The 13,391-nt window shown below is 40.3% G+C and overlaps 1 protein-coding gene across 1 annotated transcript; it reads right to left on the reverse strand.

Moving 5' to 3' along the window:
- Positions 1 to 10,760: 10,760 nt before the first annotated feature.
- LOC142118982 (protein THEM6-like) lies at positions 10,761 to 13,127 on the reverse strand. The gene is made up of 2 exons (XM_075194154.1): positions 12,548 to 13,127; positions 10,761 to 11,392 (listed from the first exon to the last, which is right to left on the reverse strand). The coding sequence occupies exons 1-2, from the start codon at positions 13,052 to 13,054 to the stop codon at positions 11,279 to 11,281; spliced, it is 621 nt and encodes a 206-aa protein (XP_075050255.1). The 5' UTR covers positions 13,055 to 13,127; the 3' UTR covers positions 10,761 to 11,278.
- Between the last annotated feature and the right edge of the window lie 264 nt (positions 13,128 to 13,391).

Below are 13,391 nucleotides of genomic sequence, written 5' to 3' on the forward strand. Positions count from 1 at the left end.
ATGAAAGTGTTTTTTGTTTTATTTACACCTTTTTTCCTATCTAAAGTCCATAAGATTAAAAATATATTTATATATGTAATATACAGTACATACATGCAATATGCTGAAAATAGAAAGTCTGATAAGACCTATAGAGACAGAAAGCAAACTGTCTTTTTCCATTTCTTTACATATTTAACTATGAGTGTAGGGTGTAATATACATCCAAAGACGATGGCTGCATTGCCAATATGCATAGATGGAGAGGAAGACAATCTGTTTTGTGTGTAGAATAAATGAAGGCCTCCGAAGTAGTCATGGTCATTTGCAAATGTTCAATAAAGATCTTAAAAATGTTCCCTTTTTAATGAAATAGACTAAGTAATTATGAAAGTTTTTCTGTTCTTCAATAGCCTTACAGACAAGAGCCTTGCTGGGCAGAGGAAAAAATGATTCCCCCATGATCTTGCTTCATGTGAAATATCTTCAGGTCTAATAAGCCCTAGGAACCCATCCATGTATATTTGTAAATGGTACTGCTAAATATTTTATATGAGACAATTAGTATTTGGGTTTATTGGGCCTTAAATCTGTCTCTCCCTTCAACAACAGGCATCCTGGAAAACAATAGGCAAATAAAATAAATATTTCATAATCTCTTTGGACTAGAGCACGAAAAACGATGACATGAAACCTCAGTTTTAGTTTTGTTATGTTATTTGTTAAAAACAAGAGAAGATTTAATAGATTCTAACCACATATGATGAGGTTTGTTAATGTTATTCCCAGCAGAAAGATTGGTGCTGAAGCAATTCTCTTCTAAAGTTTTAGGTTATTTATTTATATATTTTTTAGCTGAGAGTATACATACAGAAACCACTCAATAAACAAAACTTTTAAAACTAGTAATAACACCAGACCAAGACTCCAGGAAGTTTGTAGCAACAGCATTTCAACATTTCAGAAGTTAGGTAATAATAAAAGATTGCTTGAAAAGTAGTTACAAAGAAATTATTGTAAAAGCTTATCAGTTTGGACGTCAATTTAAGCAGTTCACTTTTTTTTCTTTTTTTTTTAATCTGTAGGCGGATGACTATTGGACATTAATATATATCAAAGCCTGTGAATAAGGCTGGGTACACACTACAGGTTTTTCAGACGATTTTCAGGCCAATCACACAATAAACGACGTTCGGCCACATTTTGCATTAGTGTGTACGCAGCAAAGATGAGCGATTTTCGCTGCAAAGCACATCGTATTCTTTCATTTGATTTCTAAACTGAACTAAAAATCTTGTTCAACGATGGAACGATGTTGTGCCGATCTGCAGTGTGTATGCACTGAGGACCAGCAGTGCCCATAGATCTCTATGGAGTGTGCAGAGTAAACATCTTTTCAGCCGAAGATTATGCCAGATGTAGTGCACAGATCTGAAGGTAAATCTTGTAAAATGTGTTTCGTGTGTACACATGAATCAGGATGCTGATCGGGACTTTTACTCAGTCATTGGTAAAATCGTCAAGGATATCGCATCTGGATAATTTTTGTATAGTGTGTACCCAGTCTTGCTGAGCTGAATTATTAACAAGTACCTGACATAACACAAGTGCTTATTCTTCTAGCTTAATCTGCTCAGCATTCTAGAGGAGGCAGAATGCTGCATTGGAGGCTCACATGATGAGTCTCCACAGGATGTTAGGGCACTAAAACATTGCTTTTTTTTGCCTGAACTTCATAGTGGTGCAAGCCAAAATAAGTAGCATTTTATTTGCGCACAGGAACCTATCACGTGAGGCTTCAATGGGTCTTTGCACTTAATTGAATCTCCCCATATTTGTCACATCCTTCTGTAGTGATTCTCCAAAACTGTTTGGAATGGAAGCAGGAGCAGGGGGCATAGTCTTTAAATATGAATAACTGTCTTGCGGTCTTGTAGATAACAGAAATTCTTTGTACAAATTTGAGCATTCGTACATAAGGCCATTGCCAAAGCTGTCACAGCAAACTGACATGCTATGCATTATCATTCCATCTTTTTGTCCTATATCACCACTATATAAGACACTGCTCAAGTGCTGTTAGATACAGCCATTTTTGATAGTGAATAAATATTTAATCACATTTTATCGTTTGAACAGTGTGGTTTGTCCATAAACTTCAGAATATGTTTTTGCAATCAGTTATCTTTAGCCATAAAAATAGTTACGACATTATTTTTGTAAAAATACAAAAAGAACATGCTCTCAAAATAAATATAAATACATTATATTTATATTTCATTATATAAGTAAACCACAGTAAATGTTTGCTCTGGCCACTTACTTCACACTTTGTAACGAGTGAGGTCGACTAGACTAGCCTCAAAATTCAGGTCGCCTTCCTGTCAACTTGAACCAGGCTGGCCATTCCCTTCTGACGTCTCTCATTAACAAGGCGTTTCCACCCACATAACTGCCGCTCTGGTTTTAAGCACTGTTCTCTATAAACTCTTGAGACTGTTGTGTGTAAAAATCCCAAGAGATCAACAGTTTCTGTGGTACTGAAACACCAATGACCTCCTCCCACTTAATTTCATATGAGCCCTTCAAAGCTTGGCCATGAGATAATAGTAACCTAGAAAATGTTGAGATAAGACCCTTTGAGTTAAACCTCTATTGGCAGAATGTGTCTAAGGGGCTGAACTGGATCAGGCTGTGTGGGGTCAGCAGTGAACTATATAGGAGTAAATTGAATATACTGGAAGAATCTGATAGATGGCTGCCTTATGCAATTCTCTATCAAATTACAGACTCTCAAAAAGTGATCATAAATGGTAAGTGAGAGGTAGGTGTGTCAGCGGAGGTCAATTTTTGAATGAGATCCAGAAGGGTAAGTATGTGGAAAGGAGGCACAACAGATCTGCCACATCATCAAGCCACATTCTGGCGTGTATGGGTGCATGGCATAGAGCACACTGGGCTAGATTTACTAAAAGGTTTTAAAACCAATTTACTAAAGACTAGGGATGTTCATGCTCGGTTCTTTGAAAACCGAGCTACCCCCGAACTTTACCAATTCGAGTACCGAGCGGAGCCATCTCGGTATTTCCCAGCGTCCTCAGAACTGAAATCGAGGCAAAATGTCATTGGTGCATAGTCAGATCTCGCGAGTTTTCAATTCCATAAATACCTCCCTCCATGGAGATCCAACGCCTTTCCTCAAACAGACACAGGAGGTTTATCATCGTTCTTGGCAGTCTCCAATGACATTGCTCTGTGCCATTGCTCACACAAAAACAGGAGGGGTGGCAGTGTTCTTATCAGTATCCAGTGCCATTGCTCTGTGCCATTGCTCATAGAGAAACAGGAGGGGTGGCAGTATTCTTATCAGTATCCAGTGCCATTGCTCTGTGCCATTTCTCATACAGAAAGAAAACAGGGGGGTTGGCAGTGTTTTTGTCACTCTCCAGTCTCAGTGCCATTGCTCACACAGAAACAGAATGGGTAGCAGTGTTCTTGTCACTCTCTAGTCTCAAGTGCCATTGCTCACACAGAAACAGAAGGGGTAGCAGTGCTCTTGTCAGTCTCCAGTGCCATAGCTCAGCACCATTGATATGGCAACCAGCTGTTGGCACCAGTCATGATTATACTAGTCCTTTTATGTCATCTACTAAATCCTTAGTTTTCACAGTTCCGCCTGTCCACATATCTGTGGTTAAGTGTATAGTGACTAGAATGGCATTTTGTAGCCCAATAATTTTCTCTTTTTGTAATCTCCTGGTACAGGTGAGAAATTGTTTGTCTAAAAAAATGGTGTTGAGATGTAATTTGGTAACAGGGACACCTCAATTGACTGTCTAAAACCTGGTGCATTAATGGTGGATATTGGATGCAGATCTAATACTAGCATAGTTGCCATGGTGCCTGTAATCCGCTTTGCAACTGGTTGACAACTGTCATACTTCCATCCTCTTGCAAAGGCTTGTTTAATAGTCAATTGTTCTAAACTACTGATAGTCTTCTTCTTGGTTTGTGTCTGGGTTAAAGATCTACCCCCAGCAGCAGGAACAGCAGCGGGCCTAAAACTCAAGGATTCTTCTGAGGAATCCTGGGTAGAGGAGGAGTCATCTCGCCTTAGCAACTTGGATGCAGGACTAACTCCAATCACTAGTGAAGATATTGATAATGAAGGTGTTGGTGGGGTAGATTGCAGGTGGTGGGATCTAGCTGAGAGAAAGGAACTAGCTGAGGCTGGACTGCTTGTTGTTATTTTTTTAGCATAAGTTTCTGAGTTTCCCAAGAGCTTGCCATGAACTCGCTTTAAATGGTGTAACATGGATGAGGTTCCTAGATGGTTAAGGTCCCTACCTCTACTGACTGTGGCTTTACAAATGTTATAAATGGATATCCAACTGTTGTCAGGATCAGAATAATTACACACATAAGAGGTGGATTTTTTGGTCTTATGCCCAGACATGACAATGGCCTTCTTCTTATCACTGTCAAGAACTGCTACCACTGGTGCATGACTTGCCACTGTAGAGTTCATTGACAGCACTGTTAGCTTAGCTGCTTTTGGTCCATTGGTAGCTTGTTTTGTGGGGGTCCAAACAAACCAAGGACTTCAGCCACAAAAGTGGCACTCCTTGTTGCTGAAGTGCTTGGTTTGTTAAACTGTTCCTGCTATCCCTCCTGTTTCTGAGTGAGTTAAACCTTTTTAACATATGGGTGGGTGGGTGGGCTGAAAGACAATTCCATCTTGCACCACTTTACTTTTCTGCCACTGCTGTGTGGCAATGTTTCCTAGATGAGCTATGAACTGCTATGTGTTTGTGTCATTGCTCTGTCACTTAGCATCCACCCAGCTCGCTGCAGTCTTTGGCAGATAGTGTATAAAAATAATATTGTGACCTATGAGGTGGTCAAATTTGACTGGAAATGACTGGAAATTAGTGTTATTGAGGTTTAATAATACGGTAGAAACAAAAAAGAGCCAAATTATGTGATTTTTGCATATTTTAGCAATTTTCCCAAAAAATACAGATTCAAAACCAAAATCAAAATACATGAGGGCGGTTTTGCCAAAACCAAAACGAAAAACCAAAACACAAAGTTAATACAGATCCAAATCCAAAACCATCTCTACTAAAGACCAAACCATCCTGAAAACCACCATTTAACAAATAGCCATCACAATTTTTAAGATGATAAAAATACAAACCATCAGATTTACAAAGCAGAGGTTTGACAAACCGCCATCAAAACAGCCAAACCAAAAGAGGTAGTTGTGAGAGGCGAGATTGCACAAACAACATGCTGTTTAAACTATCTTGCCATTCATAACATAGGAGAAGGCGTTTTGGCAAAGCCCATAATTCCATTGTGGCACAATTCTAGAAGTCAATTTGTCTTCTGTTTACCATCAAGCCCTCCCAGGTAAACATGTCAAGCAGTACAACCAAGCACAATGAAGGTAAATGGGGCATTCTACAGAAACATTGTTTATTGTTAAAATGAAGCAGTTTCACAGTATACAAATAGAATCACATGTTCTGCCTGTTCAGCAGTGACTCAGCAAGCTTCATATTTCTGCCCATTTCTACAGCTGTGCTTCAATATTTTGCAGGGTTACAAAGAAGTTGGTAAAACAAAACTTGTATGTGTTACATTAGCTGAATATACGCTGATTCATGTATGATTGTGAAATGACCATGTCATATTTAATATATAGAGCTATGCTTGGACATTGCTCGTTCAGCACTGACAGCTTGTTTGCCCCAATGTGTCACATATTTTCTACAATTTATTTTGAGTATTTAATGTTAACTTTGCCCTTGTGCAAATTACCCCCCCCCCCCCCATGCAGAGTATTGACATCAGCATCCTCTTACCAGAACTGTGCTTAGTTTTCTTTGTCTGACAGTTTTCCTTATATAATTGTTCAAGTTGCAAATAACAATAAAATATTATTAGCCTAAATCATCTTTGCACACAACAGTTTTATGAAAGCAAATATCTGTGAGCTGCTAGGGCCCACGTTATCTAGTGGTTAATACAGTACATGTGTTTTAAAGTTGCATCACGAATGTTGCTATATATTGTGAATATACAGCACGCCAATGTTGTGATAGGTTTACCTTAGAAATATGTTATTGTCAAGTACTGTGTTAATAATATGTATTTAATACTTGGCTGGTATAAGTCACATGTTGTAGTCTAAATGGTAAAATGTGCCGTTTGCAATCTGCAAGTAGATATAGTCTAGATGCACTGACTTCTATGAGTAAAGCTGGGTACACACTACAGAAATTTCGACCAACTTTTTATGCCGAGCGATTTTACATGCGACCGATGGTCTGATCGCTCGGTCCACGGACTGCATACACACTAGCCTTGTTTAGGACGATAAAAGGAAGAGTGGACGTCCCTTTAGCGACTTTTTACAGCCATGTTGTCGTGAGCAATTACTGTAATTTCGTACTCACAGTTGTGGATCGGTCGGAAGTTTATACACACTACACAGCGGAAACGAGATTGGAACGAAAATATTAAACGGTACGACCAACCAAATGAGGCGACAATCGTCCATTTGGGCAGACTTTCGACCATCGTGTCACTGCACACACTGACCCGACTTTTGAACGAGCGGTCATATGTCGGCTGTTTGAGCCGATTATTGGACGAAAACAGTGTAGTGTGTACCCAGCTTAAGGCACCATTGTGTAAAATTGTAACCTGTAATTTATGTTGCTATCTATTGTAAATGTATCGCTGTGTGAGGAATGTGGAGGGTAATAAAGTTAAGCTTTGTAGGCCAGGTCAGTGATACTGTGTTAGATTAATGGGTAATAGGCTATTGTTCGCTGTTACCTTCAGGGCAAGCCAGTCTTTGGACCTCTAGTTGTATGTTATTTAGCCTATTGTGAGCAGTGTCTGATTCTGTTCTTGAGGGCAAGGTCTAAATCAAATAACCTTGCTTAGCCCTGTGATATATGAATGTTATTTGTAATACAATGTTAATTATACAACATATGCTATATTGTGTGTGTATTGAAGTGATGTCATGTATTTGCTGGGGTAGGTGAGGTGAACATAAAAGTGACATTAATATTAGATAGAATGCAAGCTCTAGAGAGCTGGAGTGAAGAGCATCTGAGGTAAGGCAAGGGGGGAGGGGGGGGGGGGGTTTGGCTAAGATTAGTTGTGGAAGCCTCTGTATGTAGTAGGTGTTTAAAGGCACCCCCTTTAGGCGATGGGCCATTGCCTGGTCCTCTGACCAAAAGGCTGGTAGTGTCTGGAGCCCGGGGTGCTGATGTGCCCCTGGTTTAAAGGCAGCCAGGGGTGCCTGAAAATTCACTGTTGATGGGGAACCTGCAGCACCCTCACTGTGAACAGAGTACGACACGAGCACTGAGCACTTATAACCTCCCTTCATCACTTTTATTTCTTGGTCCTGGCCTTTTGGCTGGACCAGAACATTTTTGAAACCCATTGGCCACTAGGCTGGGGCCTTTGGGCATTTACTTATTTATTGGACACATAGCACTTATCACAAAGCACTTTTCATGTGAGCTGAAGAGCCAACCTTGGGGAAAGAGGACCGCCCGAGCCTTGCGACGGAGGTGGTCCTGAAGACACTTGCCTCCGAATGGGCATTTGGGCTCTCCCTAGTTTTGGTGAAGGAGGGCCTGAAGATTTATTTTTCTTTTTTCCCTCTCTTGGGCCTTTTGGCTCCTGATGCATAAGGAAGAAATGGGGCCCTTTCCCTTTTGGGAAGGGTACAATTACCCAAGCCCCCAGCACAGTCACAGACTGCACTGGGTGATTTGGAGCACGCACCTCGGGCTTCAATAAATAAATAAAAAATAAAAAAAAGTGGGGGAGATGCAGTTTGATGAGGGACTCTTGTGTTAGGAATAATAAGCAGGAATCTATGTTCCGTTAGTACAGAGTACCTTTGGTGACAGTGTATTGTGTGAGCTGACCTGCCAAGTCAGTAGACAAGGGCTGTTATCTGCGTTAAATCACAGAAGGGACACGCCATGTATTAGGAGATGTCATCTAGGCCCTTGTCATCACATACTCAGACTTATTAATGTTTCACACTTAAATCACATACACATGTAGCATGAGCCTCCCTGGGCTTCGTGAGTTCACAAAGAATCACAGAGAACACGCTAGATTAAATTTAATTAATCTGCAAAAAATTTCCAAGGTTTATTTACAAAACTTAATAACAAGACATACAATATGTTACACAAATGAACTTCTAATATAGCACACTGATGCACAAACATGTATATGGAAAAATCCACTCAAGCAGACAGAGACACACACTCACACATTGATGCAGACATACAGATAAACACATTATATAGTTTTTATACCCTTTTATTTGTATTTACTTTTCGTTATTATTAGAATTATTATTATTTATTTAAAAAAATGCCTACATATTATGCTGTGCTGTACATTAGGGGATCATAACACAAATTACTTACAATGCCATTCAGTTTACTTTTTGCCAATTGAGCTTACAATCTAAAAAGTGCGGAGAATACTTGATATATAAGGTAATAGAATAACAATTGCAGCTAGTGCTGGGCAAAGTGGTTTACAGAAGGCTTACATTTTAATCAACTTTTAAAGGAGAAATCAGGTTAAAATATTTTTTTCATTCCTGGGAGCCTTATTTCTCATTGGTCACTGTCAGATAAGAGCATGTTCCCCACCAAATTGTCATCTTGGGATGAGGATTCCTTAGGGAGAAAACTCCTTTTTTTTTTTCCAGAACTTTCTTGTAAAATTATTTTTTTACATCTATTTTGATGTGAATTTTTATATTCTTTTTAATCAGCCACTTCTGTTTTATGAAGATTGCATTGGTACCCTACAGGGGTATGGTTAGGGCTTCCAGGTGTACTGTTTTCCATCTTCCGCTGGAAATGTAAAACTAGAATCAGTAATATTCTAGAATTGAGACTCCTGATCCCTTCACGTTGCCATATATGGAAGAACTAGGATCATGTAACTGTTTACAGCATTCTGTTCCTAAATGAAAATATGAAAGGGCTTTATGAATCCATCCGTGTCTCACTTTTCCAATTGAAAAATATCAGAGAGCTAAGCATTGTGAAGGAGATTACTATGTCCAAGAGATATATCAAAGTTCTTCATGGCTGGAAGTATATCTTAGCTTTATCAAAATTGAAAATAAAAATGATGACATCAGGTTTAGAATTTCTAGGACTTTTCCCACCAATTGTAAATGCTACTTCTGGTGAGATACCATTGCCAATATGCTCCTAACTTTGACATACATGTGTATCCTATCGTTAACTATTTGTAAAAAATGTGCTAGTTACACATACAGTAGACTGATTAATTGTTTTTCTTCATAACTTGAATTGGAATGAAGAATCGTACCCTCCTCCCCCTGAGGACTGGAAAACAATGTATATGATTTATAATCTTATTGATCAGCTCCAGAGCAAAATGTTGTTTACTTCTCCTCTGCCAATAAAACAAAACAATCTACTATATATTCAAGTGTTAGAAATAAATTGTCATGTTTTGGTGAAATGCAACATGTAAACTTTGCCTATTAATTCACCCGCAGAAAGGTTTTTAATTCACTTAATTTGCCAATTCATTGAAAGGGTTTGTCTATGTTTGTAGAACCGTCTCGCAGTGAATCCTGCTCACTTACAATGAGCCAACTATAAGACATTCATAAACCTTCCATAGAACTTATGGAAGAGCTTTTACAGCGCTCTATTAAACCGCTGTGCGGAGAGTCCTCGGCTCTCAGCTCCCACCGCGTTTCTTTGAACTGGTCATTGCTCACAAGGACTATCGAGATATAAATACCAGAGGGGCCCACAGCTCGCTGGTTCTGCAGCACTTACAGATAGCCAGGACATCTGCCTATGGTTTTCTCTGCAGCGTATGTAACAGAAAACCATAGCGGTGGCTTTGTCAGATCTCTCCTGCGGCTGCGAGAGCCGAACAGCGCTGAAGGTAACTGGCAGAGCTCTCAGCGCTTACATATGGCTGTATAAAAGTATTATTACTGGGAACAGAGAGGGGATTAAACACAATCATATTTACAGTGAAAATCCCTTTAAACCAGGCTGTCTTTTTAAAGCCATGCACAACAGGCACATAAAACAATGAATAGTAAAAATATAAAACAATGGTACTACTGTGTTTGGGAGATGCTTTGTTTAATGATAGACAAGCAATCTACTTTTTTTGGTTTGCTCCAAGGAGACCTGTTCAATTGGAGCCTATGAATGATATTTGGATTTTATCTGAGCCACATCCATTCATAGTAATAAATACATAGAAGAAAAAGGTTCTTTAGTAGGATGACTTTTTATAGCATAAAGCCAAGATAAATATATTAAATAATATTTAATATAAATGTAAACATTTCATACAATAATAATGTCATATTTCTGTTTAGCAATACATGGCTTACAGGTATCGCTACGTTCCTCAGCATCAGTGATTGGACAGTAATACTTTTTAGGTGCCTTATCTATTGCACAGTTGGTACTTTCAGTATCGTGACTTAAACAGGTCTCTGGCGATATATCATTGGCATCCAGCAAATGTAAGACCGCTCGGGAAAGTGATTTGTAGAATTATATTTAAATATTATCCCTGTCTTTACTCACATTGCTGCTGGTACCCCTCCCTTTTTTCACATTGTTAAAGACATTCCTTCTATTGAAAGTAACTGTAATTTTATTTCCAACAATAACTGATTGCCCACCCCCCCCCCTCCCTCTCCCCCCAGGCTGTTACAGGGATATCATCAGGCCCATGTGACTGTACCCACCAATCACATGCTATGTTGTGTTTTTCATGTTTTTGGTATAACAGTTGTTAGCGTAAAACCCGTTTCTCATCTATATGGGTCTTTGTAATAAAACCACAGGTTCCCAAGAAGAGCTATGACTGTAGATGTACACCTATGTAACATGACGCAGGGCTGTCATGCGGTGCTTTTGCAGTGTGTTGGATGTTGAACATGCATTGTTACTAAATAAATAAAATACACAATACAAAATACTAAGATACATTTCTTCGTATAGGGAGAAGCTTCCCCCTGTATTACACAGTACCCTGTATAAAGCAGACATCATTCTACCTGAGCTTCACTGACAGGGAATGATACAGAATTCATCATACAGTTCTGGAGCAAAGAGCTAACACTTCTAGAACTGGGTAACAATCCTAAACTAGCTGCACTGGGCCCTATGCAGGTTCAGCGGGTGTAACGGGGACAGATACCAGGGTTGGGGCAGCTTCGTTACTGATCTTTATTGCTGTCAGACACCCCACTCTCTGCTCTCAGCTTCTGGCTGCTGTTGTCATTGTAATCGATCCAGTGCAGGACCTCGTCTGGGAACTCCGGAGACTCCACCTGAGGAGACATCACAAAGAAACGTTTTACAGCAAAAGGAACCATCGGTCTTCACCCCACACTGAGCTTCTCCAGCTGCTGCATATATTCACCCTCTGCGCCCTTCGTGGCAATTTTATACATCCAAAAACGTGAAAGAAGACCGTACTGATGGATAGCATTATAACCAACGGGAGTATTTTGACTTAAACAGCTCTTTGGGGATATATTATAGACGTGACTACACTGTGTTGTTGGAGGACCCTGCTCCTTCCACTATATAACTATCAGTCTGTGGCTTCCTGCTGCCTCTATTCCCTCCTCACATCATGTCACTGCCCCTGTCACATGCAGCCCTGTATTCACTAATGCATCACTCATCTCCTGATATACTCTGTGCGGCTGAGGACCCTGCTCCTTCCACTATATAACTCTCAGTCTGTGACTGTGGCAGTCTGACTCTGCACTGCTGTGAGCATTATGATGACATGATTGTCTACAGAATGTCCTATTCTGCCCAATTCACAAGGACGAGCGATACATGATAAAAAAAAAAGTTGTTTCCATAACAACATATATTCATACTTAGGAATTAAACAGTTAAACATAATATAAGTTGCAGGATATAGTATGTGCAGGTCATGTCCATGCTAAAATTATGCATATATATATATATATATATAATATGACATGTACACTAATTTCATACACTGAAGCTGCGGTGCTGGGAATTAACTGAATCAGAGCCTGGACCCTGTACAGTTCAGAAGCTGGAGGGTCATTGCCACTGTCACTGCAGTGTCCAGTTGGGAGACGGTATCTAGGAAATCAGATCTGTTCTGACAACACACAAAAGTCAGCGGACACATTTTACATTAGAAATATGTAAGAATGTAAAACCAGCACCAAGTACGATACACTAAAAACACACGCATGTTCACCAACTAAAGCAGTCTATAGTTGAGCTTCTCATAACGGCTCAATCCTAGAATACAATTACTGTAAATATTATATTTATTTCTTAGAGCTCCCCTGCCATGCAAAGATTATTATACCACCCCTACAACATATACTCAATTGCTTGTACTGAGATCTTTAAATGCTCTCCGCCTTGATCAAAGTGTTCTAAATAAACTTTGCATTATATTATAACATTGTACTCATCACAGTCCTTACCTTTCTCTTACACATGGTCTGTACCACTTTATCGGGGGAGTTTCCCAGAATGTGCTGGCGGCTTAGCAGTACAGCGCAGACAAAGCCATCCGATGGGGCTACAAAGCGTTGCTCCACGTAGAAGGCCTTGTCATCCCAGCAGAGCAGGCGCGTGCGGATCTCGAAGGCCTCCAGCAGGCAAAGTGAGCGCCTGTACCGCACTGTGCAAGCAGCCATCACCATGCCGGCTCCTAAGGAGTGTATCGCCCCAAAGAGCCCACTGCGGGTGAAGAAAGACAACCGGGCGAAGTCGGCCTCACGGAGGTAACGGGAGTTGTTCATGTGCAGCAGGAAGTCTAGGTCATGGGGCAGAACCAGGCCGGAGAACGTATGTTCCTTCAGGAGGTCCTTCACAACGGGCTGCAGGCGAGCTTTCAGGACCGCCAAGAAGGCACGGACAAAATACCAGACATCCAGCAGGGAAAACAAGACAGCAGTCAGGCCGAGAACCAGCACCACGATCCACATGGCCCTGGCGTTGGTCTATCCAAGCTGATAAGGTGACTTAATGTGTAGGACCTGTAGGAGGAGAAGACGATACGGCAATTATGTATATGCATTTCAAACAAGCCTTGCAAAGCCCTGTAAGCATAACACACATGGAGAATAATTTGGAGGACACGGGATGGACCATTGATGCAGCCAGTGCCATGTTTTCTACCAATGCTCCATCCTGTGTTTCTCTCGTGTTGTCTGTCTGTGAGCATTGCCATAGTCCTTGCCTTCCCCACAAGAACAATTCAAGCCTGAGGCTCATACCAACTTCACTCAAAACAAATGTATGGAACGGAGTTCAGGTATTTTT

Source organism: Mixophyes fleayi, unplaced genomic scaffold (genome assembly GCF_038048845.1).
Source record: "Mixophyes fleayi isolate aMixFle1 unplaced genomic scaffold, aMixFle1.hap1 Scaffold_178, whole genome shotgun sequence".
Taxonomy (NCBI): Eukaryota; Metazoa; Chordata; class Amphibia; order Anura; family Limnodynastidae; genus Mixophyes; species Mixophyes fleayi.